The sequence below is a fragment of the Periplaneta americana genome, chromosome 14, assembly GCF_040183065.1.
Source record: "Periplaneta americana isolate PAMFEO1 chromosome 14, P.americana_PAMFEO1_priV1, whole genome shotgun sequence".
In the NCBI taxonomy this organism is placed as follows: domain Eukaryota; kingdom Metazoa; phylum Arthropoda; class Insecta; order Blattodea; family Blattidae; genus Periplaneta; species Periplaneta americana.
Window position 1 is genome coordinate 78,880,141 of NC_091130.1, and position 22,760 is coordinate 78,902,900.

Here is a 22,760-nt window from a genome sequence, read left to right on the forward strand (position 1 = left end):
TTTATTCTAAATATTTGATTATGCCGTGAATTATGATTTATAAATGATGAATTAATTTTGTTCTTCAGAGATGAATTAAAACGTGCAGTTTTGTTTAGAAGGTAATGCTTGCCAGAAATGGATTTCAGTGCTCACCCGTTCAAAATCAATGTTAATATTATAATAAAAAAACTGGCAGGTTTTATTCTAAGCATACCAAATAGTAATGCTCATGCAAAGAAGGTGTTTCATCTCATGAATAATAATTAGACAGATGTTCAGAACAGGAGCACGACACATATTAAATCAGAGTTGCAAACTGCAGTCGACTTCAACTATTACGTGAGACAAAATCTATCTCAAAATGCTCTTAATTTAAGCCTATCTGCCAAAGTGCATAATAATGTTGTTTTTTGTAACTAAATTGTATAATTTGCTAATTTTCTATGTGAAATTGTGTTGATTCCTTGATTTCCCGTATTTTCTTTAAAAAAAGTTGGCAACCCTAGACTGGACATTCATCGTGCTACAAGGGGCGCCCACGTTGACGTGCACTGAACTAAAATCTTCGTGAGTTTCTATGCATAGTATTAAACTATTTTTTTCTTTAATTGTATGTGTTTAAAATGTTGGAGGTTCATAGTAAACTCTCTGTATGTTTAGAGATGAAACTATTCAATATTTGCCCGTATTCCCCTGAACTCATTGTACTGTATATCCTGTTTGTTTATCGACTGAACTAACATTCCTTGTTTGACATACGAGCGTTTCTTCCGTACGTGCACGCACGGATGAGGACAAGTATTGATTGCAGCACTGTGACTTGGCAACATGGACGTGGCTAACAGAGACGGACGTGCTGATAGCACGGCTGCGTAACCAAGGACACAGGCTTGATCACGGCCTGCTGCGTTTCAGTTGCGAGTTTTTCATGTTGAAGAATAGCCGCATGGCTGCTGCGAGCTGTTGGCGTCATGGAGAAACTTTATATAGACAGCGAATTGCTTATAAGTGAAGTAGAAAAGAGAGTTTGCCTTTATGACATTAACAGCGGGGAATACCATGACAGGAATTTAAAAACTAGAGCATGGGAGGAGGTTTCCAGCATTGTGGTTCCTAAATGGAAGAGTATGGAATACGCGGAGAGAAGTAATGTAGGTAAGTGAAATGACAATTTATCCCATTATTTTTTAATCATGTGTAAGGAAAATGAATGTAATGAAATATATTAAGATATCGCAGTAATTGTTTACACAAGAGTGTAATTTAAATTTCTGGTGTTCTGCCATGATACCACAGTCTAGTATATACAGTCACGAACGTCAATACGTAGTAAATATGCATCCATAGATAGTTGCTAACCACTAGGATCGCTACTATCGCCTCATTACAGACAATGCGAAATAGCACCGGCACAGTCTTTTGTCCCTAGCACCCTCACAAGTCAAGCTTCGTGACTGTATATACTAGGCTCTGATGATACTGAACTAATATTTCATTCATTAATTTGTTCCTCTTATTCAGTGGCACATCGATAGCCCCGAAGAGCACGGAACGTTATTAGAAAGAGCCTCAAATTTCCGAAATGTGTCTACATTTTTTTTTAAATTGCCATTTCTTCAGTTTATAATACACAAAAATTGTGATGAAAAAATAATTTTTTTACTGATTAATGTTATATCTTCTTTACTGTGTTAATATGAGGAATTTACGTGGCTGACTAGTTTCGAAGTGATATTCTTCTTTATCCGAAGCCTAAATTTTTTAGCTTACACGGATATACTCTTCTTCTGAATTCTCGCCATTTTTTAAATTTACGACATGCTGCGTTTGTGTAGATTACAGCGATTTCTCCTAATCTATTGGACAGATTTTGACTGTATTAAGAAATTATTAAGAAAATAGTAAAAAGTAATAGAGTATTTTTTGAAAAAATAACACACGATGGGCTTCAACTACATTTCCCTTTCATTTTGTTTTACACAAAATTTTATGATAAATGGAGTAGTACCGGTATAGTAAATATGCCCACAAATAACTTGCTAATGATTTTGTGACAGGACGTCTTTATTAGCTATGCCTTTCTTACTTAATTACGGCTTTTAAGGAACCCGAAGGTTCATTGCCGCTCTCACATAAGCCCGCCATCGGTCCCTATCCTGTGCAAGATTAATCCACTCTCTAACATCATATCTCATCTCCCTCAAATCCATTTTAATATTATCCTCCCATCTACGTCTCGGCCTCCCCAAAGATCTTTTTCCCTCTGGTCTCAAACTAACACTCTATATGCATTTCTGGATTCGCCCATACGTGCTACATGCCCTGCCCATCTCAAGCGTCTGGATTTAATGTTCCTAATTACGTCAGGTGAAGAATACAAAGCGTACAGTTCTGCGTTGTATATATAACTTTCTCCATTTTCCTGTAACGTCATCTAGAGTCGGGTAGACTGCCTCATATTATCGCCCGTTCTCGGTTGCGTAATCACCGCAGTCTCGCCCAGTGCGCGAGTACCTAACGTAGCCAAATGACTCATTGATAGAGAACACGAGATTCTCTTGGTCCCGAGATTACCGATACTAGGTCATTCCCGACAGTCTCGGACGTCTATGCGGGACTGTAGTAATGATAAGAAAGCAGTATCGCTCGGGCCATGCCTCTATAAGAAGCATTGGCTTATACACTTCCCGGTTCTTTAAATATATATCATGTCGTAGCTCCTATAATACTTAATCAATCGCGCTGTAATTTTTTGGATTGATAGCTCAATGTCTAAGAAAAGCATAGAAAAACAAATCGAACTGAAAATCTTTTTTGGAAAGTGAAAAAAAAAAAAATATTAACTTCGATGGAGATTGATCTGTTCAGACTTCACCGCTGGTAAGCGGCAAACTTTTTTGTTTTTCACGTTAGATGGGGGGTCAAAGCGAGAGAAATGTTGAGAAAGGATGGAAATTACTTTTAAAAGTGATGGCAACTCAAAATTTTTACTGGTTCTCGAATAACGGTGAGTTAACCTGTTAGCGCGGGACTCATGACTCAAACGTTTGTTCCGTAAAATTTGTACGGAACCCTTCAACGCTTGAAAACTCGTTATTATACGGATGGTATTAAATGGTATTTTAATACAGGTAGTTGAAAATGAGGCTATACTCGTATAGTCCAAGATGGTTTACACTTTACAGTAATTAAGCTATCTTTTATAACAACTAAATAAAAAAATAGTTTGTAACACAATGATATGAAACATGAAAATATTAAAAGCTGGTTCACAATAAACCGAGAACGGAAACGGCAACGAGAACTAGAACGGAAATATTGTTAAAATAAATGTATTTAAAGATAAGCATTCACAATTAACTATTCTGAATGCTCACATTTAAATACTATACATTTATTTTAACATTATTTCCGTTCTCGTTTCCGTTCCCGGTTTATTGTGAACCAGTCTATACTATAGAAAACAACAATTTCTATTGGTTTGCACGTTATAAATTATTGTTACAAAACAATCATTATTGATTCTAGCCATGTTACAATATAAAATTATATAGGCATATATGGTTTATAATAATTATCCTATATGTTATAGGAACGTGAATAACAAATTAAGAATTAATCAGATTTCTAATACTTGTACCGGTACCTAATGATAACTTACAAGACAGTGATAAATAATATCCATCATAATAATCCTGATAATCATAATCTTAATAATCCTAATGATTACGATAATGATGATGATGATGATGATAACAGTACTAGTAATAATAATGATAATAATAATAATAATAATAATAATAATAATAATAATAATAATAATAATAATAATCGCTGTAGAGTAACGGTTAGCACACCTGACTGTGAAACGATCGGCTTCCGGTTCGAATCTTGGTTGGGACAAGTTAAGACTGGTTCACAATAAACCGAGAACGGAAACGACAACGATAACGGCTCCGGCAATCTTCTCGTTAATTGTGAATGTTCACATTTAAATATATTTATTTTAACATTATTTCTCGTTGTCGTTTCCGTTCCCGGTTTATTGTGAACCAGCCTTTACCTGGCTGAGGTTTCTCGCCTCAACCCATTGAGAGCAAATGCTGGGTAACTTTCGGCGCTGGACCCTGGACTCATTTCGCTGGCATTATCATCTCATTCAGACGCTAGATAGCTATAAAGCGTTGTAAAGTAACTAGGTAATTTAATAATAATAATAATAATAATAATAATAATAATAATAATAATAATAATAATAATAATAATAATAATAACAGTCTTTTATTCTCTGTTGTTATGATAAAGCAAATATAAATGACACTCAGGAAGAAACGCAGAATAAATATGGGGGGGGGGGAAATGCCTGTTATTATTCGGTTGAGAAGCTTTTGTCATCCAGCCTGCTCTCAAAAACCTTGAAAGTTAGAATTTATAAAACAGTTATATTACCGATTGTTCTGTATGGTTGTGAATTTTGGACTCTCACTTTGAGGAACAGAGGTTAAGGGTGTTCGAGAATAAGATTCTTAGGAAGATATTTGGGGCTAAGAGGGATGGAGAATGGAGGAAGTTGCACGACGTAGAACTGCACGCATTGTACTCTTCACCTGACATAATTAGGAATATTAAATTCAGAGGTTTGAAATGGGCAAAACATCTAGCATGTATGGGCGAATCCAGAAATGGATATAGAGTGTTAGTTGGATGGCCGGAGGGAAAGGACGTTTGGAGAGGCAGAGACGTAGATGGGAAGCTAATATAAAAATGGATTTGATGGTAGAGACTGAATTAATCTTGCTCAGGATAGAGACCGATGGCGGGCTTATGTGAGAGCGGCAATGAACCTCCGGGTTCCTTAAAACGCATTTGTAAGTAATTATGATCAATTTGTGAAAGGATCTACTCTATTTCGTAATTCTGTCCTTTCCCTTGCAAAAGTGTTTCCATTTCACATTCAGCATTTTATCAGTTGGAAAACAAAAATATCTTTTGTCAGAGCCTTTGGTCCTTTATAATAATATAATAAGCATTATTTTATTTCGTCCTTACACAGCGCAATAATTACCCATGCTGATGAAGATGCCCTTGCATTACAACGAAACATCCAGATGTGAACGCGCAATATAATAATAATACAGTCGTGTGATATCCATTACTATAGCGTATACAAAACACTATCGAATGATTAAATATGGAATGTCAACAAAATGCTGATAGCGAGAAAATATATCATAGCTCCAATCATAACTTGTTATTGTTTTAGACTAGCTTAGGATTAGGTAACGGCTGAGAGTGCTGCATTATTTTGCTTCTCCGGAAAGGCAATAAATAGTTCATTAAAATAGTGTGACTTCTGTAAGAATGTCGACAATCATAATGTGCTGTATTATTTATTGCATACCACACTGCTGTACCTTCTTAAATTACTTTATGAACATTAATATTTCAGAAAGAGTCATGAATTGCAGTGACGAGCGGCAATTAGGCCGGCAGTCAGTGTACGCATTTCATAACTATAAGTCGGCCGTGAGATAACAGGCCGGGACCCGGTATTCCTCGTTCCCGAGAGTGCCAATCTCGAGAATACGATTCTCGGAACTGGCATTATCGGCCAGCTAGTCTCGCCTACGAGAACGAGCGGGAGTAAGAGGCTGTTTGCCCGACTCTAACGTCATCCCTCTTAGCCCTAAATATTTTCCTAAGAACCTTATTCTCAAACACCCTTTAATCTCTGTTGCTCTCTCAAAGTGAGAGTCCAAGTTTCACAACCATACAAAACAACGGGTAATGTAACTGTTTTATAAATTCTAACTTTCAAATATTTTGACAGCACACTAGATGACAAAAACCTCTCAACCGAATAATAACAGGCATTTCTCATATTTCCTCCCGAGTGTCATTTATATTTGTTACTGTTGCTCCAAGATATTTGAATTTTTCCACCTCTTCGAAGGTTAAATTTCCAATTTTTATATTTCCATTTCGTACTGTGTTATTGTCACGAGACATAATCATATACTTTGTCTTTTTGGGATTTACTTCCAAACCTATATCTTGATTTGCTTCAAGTAAAATTTCCGTGTTTTCCCTAATCATTTCTGGATTTTCTCCTAACATATTCACGTCATCCGCATAGACAAGAAACTGATGTAACCCGTTCAGTTCCAAAGCCTGAACTGTACTCCTTGAAATGCTGTCTTGTCACCAAGACTTCACTAAAAGTCAATGAAAACTGTAAATCCATTCGACATTGTTCTTTCTTAAATAATTAGTCATCATTCGTTCTAAAGGTATTTTTATTACACACTATAAAATGTAAACACAATAATAGAGTATGTTGCTGCAATTTTACTGCCTGCTTTCAAAGTAAGTTAGTGCTAGTTATTTGAGAAATATGTATTACGAGAATCTCATTATAAGACATCAATAAATATTTAATGTTTCTGAGAATTTAAAAAGAGTTTTCATAAAAAAGTGATCCTCGCTAGTCTGATGACTACAATTCTACTAATACTACATTGCTACTACTATCACAGCTATTACTGCTACTACTACTACAAATTGTATTACAGGTCCTACTGCTACTACTATTACTGCTACTATTAATGTTACTTATTACTGCTGCTACTATTAGTGCTGCTATTATGATTGCTGCTACTATTACTACTACTATCACTGCTACTACTGCAACTCACTGCTACCGCCACTCCTGTTACTACTACTACCACCTCCACTACTGATATATTCATTGTACACTGGCGTTCAAGATATCTAACCTACGATTTTATGATCGTGTAAACGAACTTTCCAACCACGAGATAAGTCGGAACCAAAGATATAAAAAATTGACAAACTTTGAAATAGTTTCGGTAGTTCTGAATAGGTGACATTATTGTTGCGGGTAAAAAGTGTCAGGGAAAATGATTATGTAGATTAAGCATACACTATTCTCATATTTGACTATATCATCGGTTTCCAGTTGAACCCAGTGTTGTTTTACAATAGTGGAGTGGTATGAAAAATTGAAATCTATAATGCCAGTATATTTACGTACAATTGGCAACACTGACTATTATCTTCGCCAACTATTCATTGAAATAATGACTAAAGAAGTCACACTTACATCAACAAATTATCGATCATCATCGATTAGTACGGTCAGATATCTTTGAACGTCAATGTACTACTACTGCCACCGCTACTGCTACTACTACTACCACCACCACTGCTACCGCTGCTGCTATTACTACTACCTCTGCTGCTACTGTTACTACTAGCCCTTCTGCTGCTGCTACAACATCTACTACCGCTACTGCTGTTACTATCGCTACTGCTGCTGCTACTATTACTATCACATTGCTGCTCCTAATACTATTAATTCTATTACTACTATTAATACTGCTACTACGTCTACTGCTGTTAATGCTACTACGAGCTATTATTAACTTCTACTACTGCTCCTGCACCTCTTACTACTAATACTACTACTATTACTACTACTACTACTACTACTACTACTACTACTGCTCATACTAGCTGTTTTAATTACGACTGCTGCTCATGCTGGCTATTATTGCTCTTGATTATACTAGTTATACTAACTAGTCATGCTAGTCATTATTAACTATTACTATTTCTGCTCATACTAGCTATACTAACTACGACTACTGCTCATACCAGTTATTACTTACTACTGCTAATGTTCCTGCACATACTAGCTATACCAACTACTGCTATTCTTCCTGCTCATACTAGCTATACCAACTACTACGACTGTTCCTGCTCATACTAGCTACTACTAACTGCTACTACTGTTCCTGCTCATATTTGCTATGTCAACTACTACGACTGCTCCTGTTCATACCGTTACTAACTACTACTATTCTTCCTGCTGTACTACTACTCTTGCTCCTATTATTACTATTGCACCTTATTCTATTAGTACTACTGCTCCTTCTGTTACTAGCTACTGCCGCTGCCCTTGCTCATACCAGCTATTACTAACTACTACTATTACTCCTGATCCTATTACTAGCTACTACTGCTGCTGCTCCTGCTCATACTAGCTATTACTAACTACTACTACTGCTCCTGCTCCTGTTACTATTATTGCTCCTGTTCCTATTACTGGTGCTCCTGCTCCTACTAGCTATTACTAACTAATACTATTGTTCCGTCCACACCTGTGGAGTAACGGTCAGCGCGTCTGGCCGCGAAACCAGGTGGCCCGGGTTCGAATCCCGGTCGGGGAAAGTTACCTGGTTGAGATTTTTTTCCGGGGTTTTCCCTCAACCCAATACGAGCAAATGCTGGGTAACTTTCGGTGCTGGACCCCGGACTCATTTCACCGGCATTATCACCTTCATTTCATTCAGACGCTAAATAACCTAGATGTTGATACAGCGTCGTAAAATAACCCACTAAAATAAAAAATAAAAACTACTGTTCCTGCTGTACTACTGCGCCTGCTTTTATTAATACTATGGCTCTTGCTGTTATTTGTACTATTGCTGCTGCTCCTATTACTAGCTATTATTGCTCCTGCTCCTATTACTAGCTACTACTGCTTCTCCTGCGCATACTATTACTAACTACTACTATTGCTCCTGCTCCTATGATAATGGTTACTACTGCTGCTGCTCCTTCTACTAGCTATTATTAACTAGTACTATTGTTCCTGCTCTACTACTGCTCCTGATTTTATTACTACTATTGCTCCTGCTCCTATTATTACTATTGCTCCTGCTCCTATTATTACTATTCCTCCTGCTCATATTACTACTATTGCTCATGTTCCTATTACTACTAGGCCTACTGCTCCTGCTCCTGTTACTACTATTGCTCCTGCTTCTATTACTACTAGGCCTACTATTCCTGCTCTTATTACTAGCTACTGTTCCTGCTCCTATTACTAGCTACTGCTCCTGCTCCTATTACTAGCTACTGCTGTTGCTCCTGCTCCTATAGCTATTACTGACTACTACTACTACTCCTGCTCTACAGCTGCTCCTGCTTCTACTAGCTGTTTCTAACTACTATTACTGCTTCTGCTCCTACTGTCTAATACGAACTACTACTACTACTACTACTACTACTACTACTACTACTACTACTACTACTACTACTACTGTCGTTATTAGTAATTCTGCTGCTGATATTAATAATGCTGCTATTAGTAATAATGCCACTACTAATGCTATTAATGTTGTCGCTGGTGATATTACTATCATCATTACTATTAGTCCTGTTACTGTTACTAGTACTATTACTAGCACCACCACTACTACTGCACAACTGTTTCTGCTAGTGTTTTCCCAAATTTTATAAATGTTTACTGCTATTTTGCGTAAATTTGTACGAATTTGATAATGCATCTAATTAAACCATGTCTCATCTTTGAGACAGGTTTTCTTTTGGTCTAAAATTGATGTAACTTATCCATGATTTACGGAAGAGGTGACTAGATGTCTTGTGTACTTACTTCTACTGGGGCGTGTAGGTGGTGAACCAAATGCTTCGATACGCCACTGTTCTTTTACATCTGAATGTAAAACTTTCGAATGGGAATTTTTCGTTGTGTCCTTGAACTTATGTCCATCTCTTGTTGTGACGTAATTAGACAGGATGACGCAAGTATCAGGTACGTCAGGTCTGACGTCATTTGAGCAATGAAATGTTCGAAATGCGTGTTGAACATATTGTCATGCCCGACAAAGGTTATAGTTGAAATTTTTCTTTTCCATATCCCAACTTCGTATAATATTGTAATAATTAACCACAGAGAGCAAGCAATAATTTGTAACTGAAACAAATAGTAGGGGAAGGTGTTGTACCTTGGGTCATTTTTACATTTAATTTATATTTTTACCATATTATGATTATTAGGTTGTCCAAATTATAAAATAAGATGAAGCTACTCTTTGAGATATCATTGGTAATCTTTTGAAACAGAGCTTCCGGGCTAAGATGCCGTGGTCTACTGGTGCTGACGTTACCAGACGTTTCGTCTACTTCTACGGCAGACATCTTCAGTGGTTAGGTATCCTCGGTCGAAGTCTTCTGCTCGGGATACCTGTAGCAACTGATGACCTGACTACTACTACTACTACTAAAATGTATTACCACGGTGTGATTGCTCGTACCGTGGTAGCCTGTTTTAGAGTCTGAATTGCTCTCTTCAGGCTAAGAGTTTATCCTTGGATTCTGTGGATTCCTTCACACGCTTCACACGGACTGCCGCATCCAGGATAGCAGGATCCGGTCTTGATGGTCGTTGGTTCTTGTGTTGTTGTTCTTGCGGAGTGTGGACTCCATACTTCGCCGTCTGCCAGATCTACCACAGCATATCCGCTGCCTTGTTGTCGTGATGAATTAGGTCTGTCGTCTATGTCTGTGAGTGCTATTTAGTGGTTGGCGGTGATCGTTGTGTTGGTAGTATAGTGCTTTGAGTATTGGCCCTTTTGAGGGCCAACTAGGATTAAGGATAGGTATTAGTTATTGGCTTGGAGTTGTAGGTGTTCGTTATACTGCTGGTAGAGATTGGATATTGTTAGGTCTGGGTTTTGTGGGGGGGGGGTGGGTTGAAGAGCTGTTGGATGTAAGGTTTGTTTAAGGACTTGTGGACATATTTGATGTTTTTGCGACGGATGTATTCAGGGAGAGGTTTAATTCCGGAAAGTTCGTATGGTATATGATTTCTGGTGTAAGGAGCTATTAAGTAGGCTTTACGGATTAGGCTTCTCTCTTTCTGGATTAGGAGCCGGAGATAGGAGGGTGTAATACGGAAGAAGAGCTGGGAGGCATACATTATGGAAGGTCGGATGATGGATTTGTATATTATGATATTGGTTTGTGGGAGGCTGCCAATACGATCGGGGGGGGGGGCGACCGGAGACTTTGTACAGGAGTTTAGAGGATAGGGCTATTCGTTGGTGGATTTTAACCGCCTGCTGATTGAAGCTTAACTTCCTGGTAAAGGTTACTCCGAGGTATGTCAGTTTGTCTCGGTATGGTAGTCGTATGTTTTTAATTCGAATAGGGTTTCTGTCGCGTATCGTCGTTCCTGGGTATCGTCGTCTTTTCAGTAGCATAACTTGCGTTTTCGTAGTGTTAATCGTTAATCTCCATTTGTCAAGCCATGTTGTGAGCTGTCGCAATGAGTTGTTGAGTAGTCGTGCTTGCGTACGGATGCTAGGTTCTGTCGATGTAAGTATTGTGTCGTCTGCGAACTGTCCGAGTTTTATTGTCGGAATTTGTGGTTGTGGAATGTCGGCAACATAAATGTTATATAGGACTCGAAAAATAGAAGGAGAATTGGGAGGAAAATTTAAAAGGTACGCAAAACGCGTCCTTGCAAGTGGGTTGGAGGCTGTACAAAACTAAATATGTGAGCTCCAAGCCTGTTGGCCACTAGTCTCACTCCGGGTTACGCTGCTTCCCTGAAGGAGCTCTAGAAAATTTTGAAGGGGAAGCCGAAATTGGACGTAACCTCTTAGGTACTACATAAGCGAGGGGGGCTGAGATTGATCAATTGATCACGGAACGGGGCGAGGAGGAGTTGGCTGGTGTTTGCCGTTAGAATGGCAAGACGCCGTCATCTGTTGTTCGATGACAAAGCATGTGAAGACCGTCGGAAGAAGCGCCGTGAAATCTAATCTGCAATTTGAGAGGTCCCTGTCCTTTGAATTTGCGACTTATTAAGTGACCTCGTACATTTAATAGACTATTTATATTATCTGAACTAGGGCATACATCGTTTATAATAAGGGTGGAATATGTATGGGGAAGGGCATATAGGTCCGTGGCCCATTTCTTATAAGGCTCATCCCGACATTTGTCTTACGCCTGAGGAAAACCACGGAATACCTTAGGCGAGATGAGTTGTCTCATGTATAAGAGACTAGCCAATTTGGCTATTATGTAGGAGGTGATTGTTGTCATGAGCCTTGTTGAATTGTCTCAATTTTGAGGCAAGCCATTTGGCTATATGATGGCTCAATTACGAAGAGGGGGAGAGATGTAATTAGTTGATTAATTTAAGTAATTAGGAAGATTAATGAGGATATGAGTGCAGGTCCGTGGCCCATTTCTTTTAGGGCTCATCCGGACATTTGTCTTAGCGCCTTAGGAAAACCACGGAAAAACCTTAGGCAGGATGAGTTGTCTCAATATCAGAGACTAGCCAGTTGGCTCTTAGGTTGAATTACTCTATGAATCGATGGATATATACTAGCCAATTGGCTCTATGATACTTCCATCGATCAACAAAAGTAGATATTGTCAGGGAGGGATTTTGTTTAGCCCAGTTAAGACAAGGTCATTTTAAAGCGGTTGCACTGTCCAAGGAGTCTCATGGAGTTGAGTCGTGGCTACCAAAACCTGGGAGTAACGCCAGCCTCCCTGTCCTCCTGTCTCAATAGTATAGCTAATGGACCTGTCTGGTGTTTACGCCGTAACCTAGGATCATACTGGCCGAGGCCAGATATGAGCGGGTTGGAGTTAGCACGAGCTTCCGCATACAGGTTCCTAGCCAGTCGAGCAATGAACTCGTCTATGGTTGGCAACTCTAGTTCATCATGGAACTTTCTTCTCGAGGCGACTCGGGGGAGATGGGTAATGAGTCGAATCACCTGGTTTTGGACAACTTGGAGTTTACGGAGATGGGACACTGCCGCAAACCCCCATGCGTGTGCGGCATAGGTAATGACAGAGCGAATGAGGGCCTTATACATGGTAAGTCCTACCCTCAGGTTGTCAGGAGTTAAGGCCGCCAGAATGGGATAGTGTCTAACTATCAGCCCGTTGGCCTTACGAAGAAGGGATTGGATGTGATCTCGGAAGTTGAGATGAGAGTCCATAATGATCCCTAAATATTTAATTTGGTTCATCCACGGCATTTCTCGTCCGAAAAGTGTGGGTGGTGGTGGAATGTCTTCGAGCCTCGCTCTTAGTGAAAAGAGTATGGCCTGACATTTGTCTACATTGACCTTGATTCTCCAGTTGTGGAACCACGGCTGGAGGTGATCTAAGATCGACTGGAACCTACGGGACGCTAATCTATAGGTTTTGCCCATTGCCAAAAGAGCGGCAGTGTCGTCTGCATAGATATACAGATGACTACTTCTGCCGTGGATATAGCGAAACGGGAGGTCATTAATGAATATATTGAAAAGTATGGGCCCGATAATGGAACCCTGTGGGACTCCTGCCTGAATTTCACGGGGGGTGGAGAAAATAGTGCCTACACGGGTTTTGAATGTACGGCGTCGGAGGTAGTTAGAAATGAGGCGTATCATTCCATCTGGGACTCCCATACCCAGTAACTTAACAAGGAGTCCCTCATGCCAAACCTTGTCGAATGCTCGCTCGATGTCCAGGTAAGCTGCAGCTACTACACGCTTCGTGCTCATAGCCCAGGTAATGTCCTCCGTCATGCGGATTGCCTGGAGTGTAGTGGAACGACCAGGGTGGAAACCGAACTGCTCGTTCCTGATTTGGGGCAACACTACTTCATTGAGGCGTCTATGTATGACCCGCTCCGCCAGTTTGCTGAGACAACTGAGGAAACCAATAGGCCTATAGTTGCTTGGATTCGTCTTATCCTTTCCGGGCTTTGGAAAGAGAACTACGTGAGCCTCTTTCCAGGGAATGGGATAGTGACCGGAAGCCAAGATGTTATTAATTATCTCTGCTATGCGCTTCATAGCTGACTTTGGGAGATGCTGCAATATAATTCCTTGGATACCGTCGGCTCCTGCGGCCTTATGAGGGCCGAGGCGACGAATGGAATGGGCGACCTCGTGGGTGTTCGTAGGTCGTATCCCATTTTCCGGCTCCCTGCTAAGGAGGTCTCGAACCGATTCCTCAACAGCTCTGATATGGGGCAAGTTTAAATTTTGTTCCACGGGTTGAAAAGTGGTCTCTAAAACGTCTGCCAGTGCGGTAGCCTTCTCCTCAGGAGTAAACACCGTGACATCTGGACCGATTACTAAAGGGTGAATAGATTGAGACGGATTGGACAGAGCTCGAGATACACGCCAGGCATCTGACATGTTTCTGCTGTCCATCGTCTCAACCTTGGATTTCCAAGCATCCACGACCGTTTCGTGTACCGCCTCACTGATCCGCCTGCGCAAGCGGTTCATTTCTATTCTATGTTGATCTAACCTAGTACGCTTCCACAATGTTCTTGCTCTATTGCGGGCGATCTTTAGGTCTCTAATATAGACTGGGAGCTGCATCCGTCCCGGTTGTGAAGACCGTTTCGGTATTGCAGCAACCATTGCCTTCTATATGCACTCCGTCAAGTGGCTAACTGACCTATCTATCCCTGCCGGAGTGACTTCAGGGGGGAGTGGTGGAAGCGTAGCGGCTACCTGGTCTTGGAAGAACACCCAGTCTGCCGCCTTGTAGTTGAATTTCTCAGCGGTTGGGGAGAGTTCAACTGGGTGCATGATCTCCATTATCACCGGTAGGTGGTCGGACAGAAGATCATCCAGGGTTGTTAGTCTCGCTCTAGTTGTGAGACCTTTCACCAGAGCGATGTCTAATATGTCAGGCAGTTGATTTGCAGCAGCCGGTACGTGTGTGGGTTCCCTAGGGGCCATCACGACGTATCCGTTTCCTGTAGAATTAAGAAAAAGCCTATCGCCCTGCCGATTGGGGCGTTGACAGTTCGAGCTAGCGTTCTTCGCATTGAGGTCGCCGGCGACTACGAATCTATCGGATAGACTTGTCACTATATCTAAATCGCGTTCATTTAGTGTGCCCGCAGGACTGTAGGCAGCCATAAGCAGAAAGGGGTGTCTGCCTATGTAGGCTCTAATAGCCACTGCCTCTAATGCGTCTAGCTTGGGAAGGAGATACTCACAGTGCGCGATCGTAGAACGAACGAACACCGCTACACCTCCGCCTCTTCTACCCGCTCTATCTTGTCTATAGATTTAAACCACGCGCATCTTAAATTTACTTGGGGTGTCAGGAACGTTTCTGTTATAAATGCTACGTCTATATTACTAGCGTCTAGGAAGGCCCTGAACTCATGTCTATCATGTCTAAGGCCCCTGGCGTTCCATATACACATCCTAGCAACTCCGTCACTTCGCCTGGCCATTGAGAGAAAGGAGGGATGTTAGGAGCTTAAATATCTCCGGGAGGGCAGACATAGGATTCTCCATAAGGAGAACTATCACTCTAGTTAATCCTTCTAGGATTGGGGCGAGCGAGAGGTTGGGATTTGCTAATTGCAACGCCTCGGCAATGTGCTGGACTTGGTCCAAGTTCGCGCCTTGACCGGTCGGGCCTTTGGAGGTGCTTGCAATAGCTTCCTGCTGGTCCGGTGGGACAGGGGCGGATATGGGCTCTACCGTGATAGCCTTGGTGGCTTTTCTGCTGCCCATGTTGCGCATAGGGCGCTGACAAAGGGGTCCTACATTATTGGTAGCAGTTTGGGGGGGCTGTCGCTGCCACGGTGGACCACAGAGGCGGGGGAACGGGCACATCCAGAAGCGAAGGGATGTCCACCTGCTGCTGCTGCTGCTGCGTTTGCTGCTGCTGTTGGCGGACCGGCCCGAGTTCCGTGCGTCGCTCCGCACGAGGCCCCTGCACAGGGGCGCGAGCCTGTGGCTGCGGCTGCTGTTCTCGGAACAGCTGCTGCTGCTGCCTCGCAGCTCGCTCCACCCGCTGCTGCCGGAGCCACTCGTATTTTAGCGTCCGCTGTTCCTCGAGCTCTGCCCTCCTCCGTCGAGCAGCCCTGCTCATTCCTTCCGTGGCATCTCTAACCTGTAGTGCTACGGGACAACCTGCGTAATTGGCGGTGTGAGCGCCATTACAGAGTTCGCATGGAGCGGGGACATCGTGCGGCTTGCGACAATCTTTAGTCCTATGGGGGCGGGCGCAAGCTCGACACATAGGCTGCGCTTTGCAGCTAGCCAGCGTGTGGTAGTAACACTGGCAGTTGCTGCACTGAGGCGGGCGCTTGCTGGGGACGTAGTCCTCAACTGTAACCCTCATCAGTCAGCACTGCCGCAAGGCTTTCATCCTATCCCGGGTTTCGGGGGAATTCTCCACATCGACAATGACCATTGAGAGTTTGGCCTTTCTCCTTGATGATTGCATCCTCGTCACTCGCCGGACGATTATGCTTTGGAATTCCTGGTCGCCCTGGATGTCCTCCTCATCTGTGTGAATATCTATTCCTTTTAAAACGAATCGCAGAGGCTTGTCTTTCTTAGGGCGCAGCAAATTGTACGCTACTCCCCGTTCGGTCAGAAACCTGCAAAGATTAGCGTAGTCTCTTTCGCAAACAGTTTTCACGGCCGTCCCGCCGCGCGCCCTGTACGAGCATAAGCCCAACGGTTCGTATTCGGCCTTGAACTCTAAGTTCAGTCGGCCCAGCGAGCCAGTGAAGGTTGGCGTAATAATAACGGGTGGGACATCACCACGTCGCCTAGTGAGAGCAATCTCAACATCACCTTCCTCGTCCTCACTCTCCGACACGTGAGTACTAGCTTGGGAAGGGTGGCGGGGAACAGAGTGATCTACCTCAGGGGCAGCAGCCGTCTCCTGTGGGGCCTCAGGTTCGGCGGGGTGTGCTGCCTCCTCGGTCACGACTTCAAGAGTCGCCGCTAATTGCTCCAAGGTAGAGAGAGCCGATCTCTCTTCCTTCGTGAGCTCACTAGCGGTAGAAATGCCGCCTTGCTCAGTCTTAGCTGAGCCGTTCTTCTTCTTCTTTTTGGCCTTAATGACCTGAAGTGCGCCGGACCCAGATGGAATCGGCGACACTTCATCAGCTAAGACTGTAACACAACGGCTATTCAGTCCGCTAGGACCGGGCAAGTCAATACGTGTCACCTCTGTGACCTAGGGAGCTACTTTGGGAGGGATGGGCTTTCGTGGGAGTCCTGAAGAGACTGGGATGGTGGTAGGGGGACGAATCTCAAGGATCTCCGCAACGGGGACCGGGACAGGCGGCGTCCGTATAGGACCAGCCGATCGCAGGTTCCGACGCCTGGGCGGAGGAGTAATCTGCGCGGGACGCGACACGCGCAAGTAGGAGGTGGTGGGCCCTGTCTGGCTAGTGCAAACTAGCAACCGCTTTACGCCACCAGCAGTAGGTTGGCTCGTGGCCTTGTTGCTCTTAACTGGAGCCATTCGAATTAGAGATTCGATCCTGTCGGGGGGGGGAAACCTAAGCGGCACTCTGTCCGCAGTGCAAGAACCTGCTAGGCCCCTTTTCCACTAAGGGTGGAAGCCCAGCAGTTACGCCCGACCGGTCGCCGAAGCCTAGTCCGGTTAGCCGATCGCAACAAGCGTTGCGGAACCCGCCGGCGACCGTTGGTTTGGTTCGCTAATTTCGTTGGCCCTGATAAGGGCAGGACGAAAATTTGCGTAGCCCTCAGAAGGGCCGAGCAATAGTAGAAGAGTGGAGGGCGGAAAGCAAATTAGCCCGAAGGCCCTGCCTTTGGGCAGTCACTCCGGCACAGAGTCTCTCCGTAGCAGGAAGCCTGCCTAGGGGCCGAGGACGGCTATGGGTCTCCTCGAGAGAGGTCCCAATCCCCGACCGGGATCCGCCTGGCCTAGGGAAGTTAGTGCGCACAGCCCTCCGTAGGCTGCGCGGCTTTCTTCGCGCTGAGCGCCGGTGCGGCAATGGAACCAATAGGCTGCTCTTTAAGAAGTGCCGATTACGTAGGTGTCCGCCGCCTGGCCGACAGAAGTACGATGCTCGGCGCCTCTAGCCTCCCTGGCCGAGAGCTGCTTGGCTGCTGCGCTCGCTTGCTGCTGTAGCACTGAAGAATCTGGTTGGTTGTCCGCGGTAACTGCTTTCGCCGATGCGCCAATCAGAAGGCCTCAGGACACGTATTGCTCCTTTCACGTCCAAGAAAGAAGTCATCTCATATAGGATCTCTCGACGGCGAAATCGAATCGAAAAAATAATCGAAAAATCGAAGGAGAATTGGGAGGAAAATTTTAAAAGGTACGCAAAACGCGTCCTTGCAAGGGGTTGATGGCCGTACAAAACTAAATATGTGAGCTCCAAGCCTGTTGGCCACTAGTCTCACTCAGGGTTACGCTGCTCCTCTGAAGGAGCTCTAGAAAATTTTGAAGGGGAAGCCGAAATTGGACGTAACCCTGTAGGTACCACATAAGCGAGGGGGGCTGAGGTTGATGAAGTGATCACGGAACGGGGCGAGGAGGAGTTGGCTGGTGTTTGCCGTTAGAATGGCAAGACGCCGTCATCTGTTGTTCGATGACAAAGCATGTGAAGGCCGTCGGAAGCAGCGCCGTGAAATCTAATCTGCAATTTGAGAGGTCCCTGTCCTTTCAATTTCCTTTCAGTCATATAGGATTCTGGTCGAAAAAAATCGAAAAATCGAAGGAGAATTGGGAGGAAAATTTTATAATGTACGCAAAACGCGTCCTTGCAAGGGGTTGGGGGCTGTACAAAACTAAATATGTGAGCTCCAAGCCTGTTGGCCACTAGTCTCACTCCGGGTTACGCTGCTCCTCTGAAGAAGCTCTAGAATATTTTGAAGGGGAAGCCGAAATTGGACGTAACCTCTTAGGTACCACATAAGCGAGGGGGGCTGAGATTGATCAATTGATCACGGAACGGGGCGAGGAGGAGTTGGCTGGTGTTTGCCGTTAGAATGGCAAGACGCCGTCATCTGTTGTTCGATGACAAAGCATGTAAAGGCCGTCGGAAGAAGCGCCGTGTAATCTAATCTGCAATTTGAGAGGTCCCTGTCCTTTCAATTTGCGACTTATTGAGTGACCTCGTATATTTAATAGACTACTTATATTATCTGAACTAGGGCATATATCGTTTATAATAAGGGTGGGATATATATGGGGAAGGGCATATAGGTCCGTGGCCCATTTCTTATAGGGCTCATCCCGACATTTGTCTTACGCCTGAGGAAAACCACGGAATACCTTAGGCAGGATGAGTTGTCTCATATAAGAGACTAGCCAATTTGGCTATTATGTAGGAGGTGATTGTTGTCCTGGGCCTTGTTGAATCGTCTCAATTTTGAGACAAGCCATTTAGCTATATGATGGCTCAATTACGAAGAGGGGGAGAGATGTAATTCGTTAATTAATTTAAAGTATTTAGGGAGATTAATGGGGATATGAGTGCAGGTCCGTGGCCCATTTCATTTAGGGCTCATCCCGACATTTGTCTTAGCGCCTTAGGAAAAACCACGGAAAAACCTTAGGCAGGATGAGTTGTCTCAATATCAGAGACTAGCCAGTTGGCTCTTAGGTTGAATGACTCTATGAATCGATGGATATATACTAGCCAATTGGCTCTATGATACTTCCATCGATCAACAAAAATAGATATTGTTAGGGAGGGATTTTGTTTAGCCCAGTTAAGACAAAGTCAATTTAAAGCGGATGCACTATCCAAGGAGTCTCATGGAGTTGAGTCGTGGCTACCAAAACCTGGGAGTAACGCCAGCCTCCCTGTCCTCCTGTCTCAATAGTATAGCTAATGGACCTGTCTGGTGTCTACGCCGTAACCTAGGATCATACTGGCCGAGGCCAGATATGAGCGGGTTGGGGTTTGCACGAGCTTCCGCATACAGGTTCCTAGCCAGTCGCGCAATGAACACGTCAATGTTTGGCAACTCTAGTTCATCATGGAACTTTCTTCTCGAGGCGACTCGGGGGAGATGGGTAATGAGTCGAATCACCTGGTTTTGGACAACTTGGAGTTTACGGAGATGGGACACTGCCGCAAACCCCCATGCGTGTGCGGCATAGGTAATGACAGAGCGAATGAGGGCCTTATACATGGTAAGTCCTACCCTCAGGTTGTCAGGAGTTAAGGCCGCCAGAATGGGATAGTGTCTAACTATCAGCCCGTTGGCCTTACAAAGAAGGGATTGGATGTGATCTCGGAAGTTGAGATGAGAGTCCATAATGATCCATAAATATTTAATTTGGTTCATCTACGGCATTTCTCGTCCGAAAAGTGTGGGTGGTGGTGGTATGTCTTAGAGCCTCGCTCTTAGTGAAAAGAGTATGGCCTGATATTTGTCTACATTGACCTTGATTCTCCAGTCGTGGAACCACGGCTGGAGTTGATCTAAGATCGACTGCAATCTACGGGACGCTAATCTATAGGTTTTGCCCATCGCCAAGAGGGCAGTGTCGTCTGCATAGATATACAGATGACTACTTCTGCCGTGGATATAGCGAAACGGGAGGTCATTAATGAGTATATTGAAAAGTATGGGCCCGATAATGGAACCCTGTGGGACTCCTGCGTGAATTTCACGGGGGTGGAGAAATTAGTGCCTACACGGATTTTGAATGTACGGCCTCGGAGGTAGTTAGAAATGAGGCGTATCATTCCATCTGGGACTCCCATGCCCAGTAACTTAACGAGGAGTCCCTCATGCCAAACCTTGTCGAATGCTCGCTCGATGTCCAGTTAAGCTGCAGCTACTACACGCTTCGTGCTCATAGCCCAGGTAATGTCCTCCGTCATGCGGAGTGCCTGGAGTGTAGTGGAACGACCAGGTTGAAAACCGAATTGCTCGTTCCTGATTTGGGGCAATACTACTTCAGTGAGGCGTCTATGTATGACCCGCTCCGCCAGTTTGCTGAGACAACTGAGGAGACTAATAGGCCTATAGTTGCTTGGATTCGTCTTATCCTTTCCGGGCTTTGGGAAGAGAACTACGTGAGCTTCTTTCCAGGGAATGGGATAGTGACCGGAAGCCAAGATGTTATTAATTATCTCTGCTATGCGCTTCATAGCTGACCTTGGGAGATACTGCAATATAATTCCTTAAATACCGTCGGCTCCTGCGGCCTTATGAGGGCCGAGGCGACGAATGAAATGGGCGACCTCGTGGGTGTTCGTAGGTCGTATCCCATTTTCCGGCTCCTTGCTAAGGAGGTCTCGAACCGATTCCTCAACAGCTCTGATATGGGGCAAGTTTAAATTTTGTTCCACGGGTTGAAAAGTGGTCTCTAAAACGTCTGCCAGTGCGGTAGCCTTCTCCTCAGGAGTAAACACCGTGACATCTGGACCGACTACTAATGGGTGAATAGATTGAAACGGATTGGACAGAGCTCGAGATACACGCCAGACATCTGACATGTTTCTGCTGTCCATCGTCTCAACCTTGGATTTCCAAGCATCCACGACCGTTTCGTGGACCGCCTTACTGATCCGCCTGCGCAAGCGGTTCATTTCTATTCTATGTTGATCTAACCTAGTACGCTTCCACAATGTTCTTGCTCTATTGCGGGCGATTTTTAGGTCTCTAATATAGGCTCGGAGCTGCATCCGTCCCGGTTGTGAAGACCGTTTCGGTATTGCAGCAACCATTGCCTTCTTTATGCACTCCGTCAGGTCGCTAACTGACCTATCTATCCCTGCCGGAGTGACTTCAGGGGGGAGTGGTGGAAGCGTAGCTGCTACCTGGTCTTGGAAGAACACCCAGTCTGCCGCCTTGTAGTTGAATTTCTCAGCGGATGGGGAGAGTTCGACTGGGTGCATGATCTCCATTATCACCGGTAGGTGGTCGGACGGAAGATCATCCAGGGTTGTTAGTCTGCCTCTAGTTGTGAGACCTTTCACCAGAGCGATGTCTAATACGTCAGGGAGTTGATTTGCAGCATCCGATACGTGTGTGGGTTCCCTAGGGCCCAACACAACGTATCCGTTTCCTGTAGAATTGAGAAAAAGCCTATCGCCCTGCCGATTGGGGCGTTGACAGTTCCAGCTAGCGTTCTTCGCATTGAGGTCGCCGGCGACTACGAATCTATCGGATAGACTTGTCACTATATCTAAATCGCGGTCATTTAATATGCCCGGAGGACTGTAGGCAGCCATAAGCAGAAAGGGGAGTCTGCCTATGTAGGCTCTAATAGCCACTGATTCTAATGCCTCTATCTTGGGAAGGAGATACTCACAGTGCGCGATCGTAGAACGAACGAACACCGCAACACCTCCGCCTCTTCTTCCCGCTCTATCTTGTCTATAGATTTAAACCCCGCGCATCTTAAATTTACTTGGGGTGTCAGGAACGTTTCTGTTATAAATGCTACGTCTATATTATTAGCGTCTAGGAAGGCCCTGAACTCATGTCTATCATGTCTAAGGCCCCTGGCGTTCCATATACACATCCTAGCAACTCCGTCACTTCGTCTGGCCATTGAGAGAAACGAGGGAGGTTAGGAGATTAAATATCTCCGGGAGGGCAGACATAGGATTCTCCATAAGGAGAACTATCACTCTGGTTAATCCTTCTAGGATTGGGGCGAGCGGGAGGTTAGGGTTTGCTAATTGCAACGCCTCGGCAAAGTGCTGAACTTGGTCCAAGGTGACGCCTTGACCGGTCTGGCCTTTGGAGGTGCTTGCAATAGCTTCCTACTGGGCCGGTGGGACAGGGGCGGAGATGGACTCTACCGTGGTAGCCTTGGTGGCTTTTCTGCTGCCCCTGTTGCGCTTAGGGCGCTGAGAAAGGGGTCCTACATTATTGGCAGTAGTTTGGGGGGCTGTCGCTGCCACGGTGGACCACAGAGGAGCGGCAACGGGCACATCCAAAAGCGAAGGGATGTCCGCCTGCTGCTGCTGTTGGGGGACCGGCCCGAGTTCCGTGCGTCGCTCCGCACGGGGCTCCTGCACTGGGTCGCGAGCCTGTGGCAGCGGCTGCTGTTCTCGGAACAGCTGCTGCTGCCTCGCAGCTCGCTCTACCCGCTGCTGCCGGAGCCACTCGTATTGGAGTGTCCGCTGTTCCTCGAGCTCTGCCCTCCTC

At 44.5% G+C, this 22,760-nt stretch overlaps 1 protein-coding gene across 2 annotated transcripts in view; it reads left to right on the top strand.

The window, feature by feature from the left end:
* The first annotated feature begins 884 nt into the window (after window positions 1-884).
* LOC138713998 (uncharacterized) overlaps window positions 885-22,760 on the top strand; it is a 64,134-nt gene continuing 42,258 nt past the window's right edge. For both annotated transcript variants that reach the window (XM_069846570.1, XM_069846571.1), the window contains exon 1: window positions 885-1,137. In XM_069846570.1, the coding sequence (XP_069702671.1) occupies window positions 954-1,137 (184 nt within the window). In that variant the 5' untranslated portion in view covers window positions 885-953. The remainder of the gene's footprint in view (window positions 1,138-22,760) is intronic.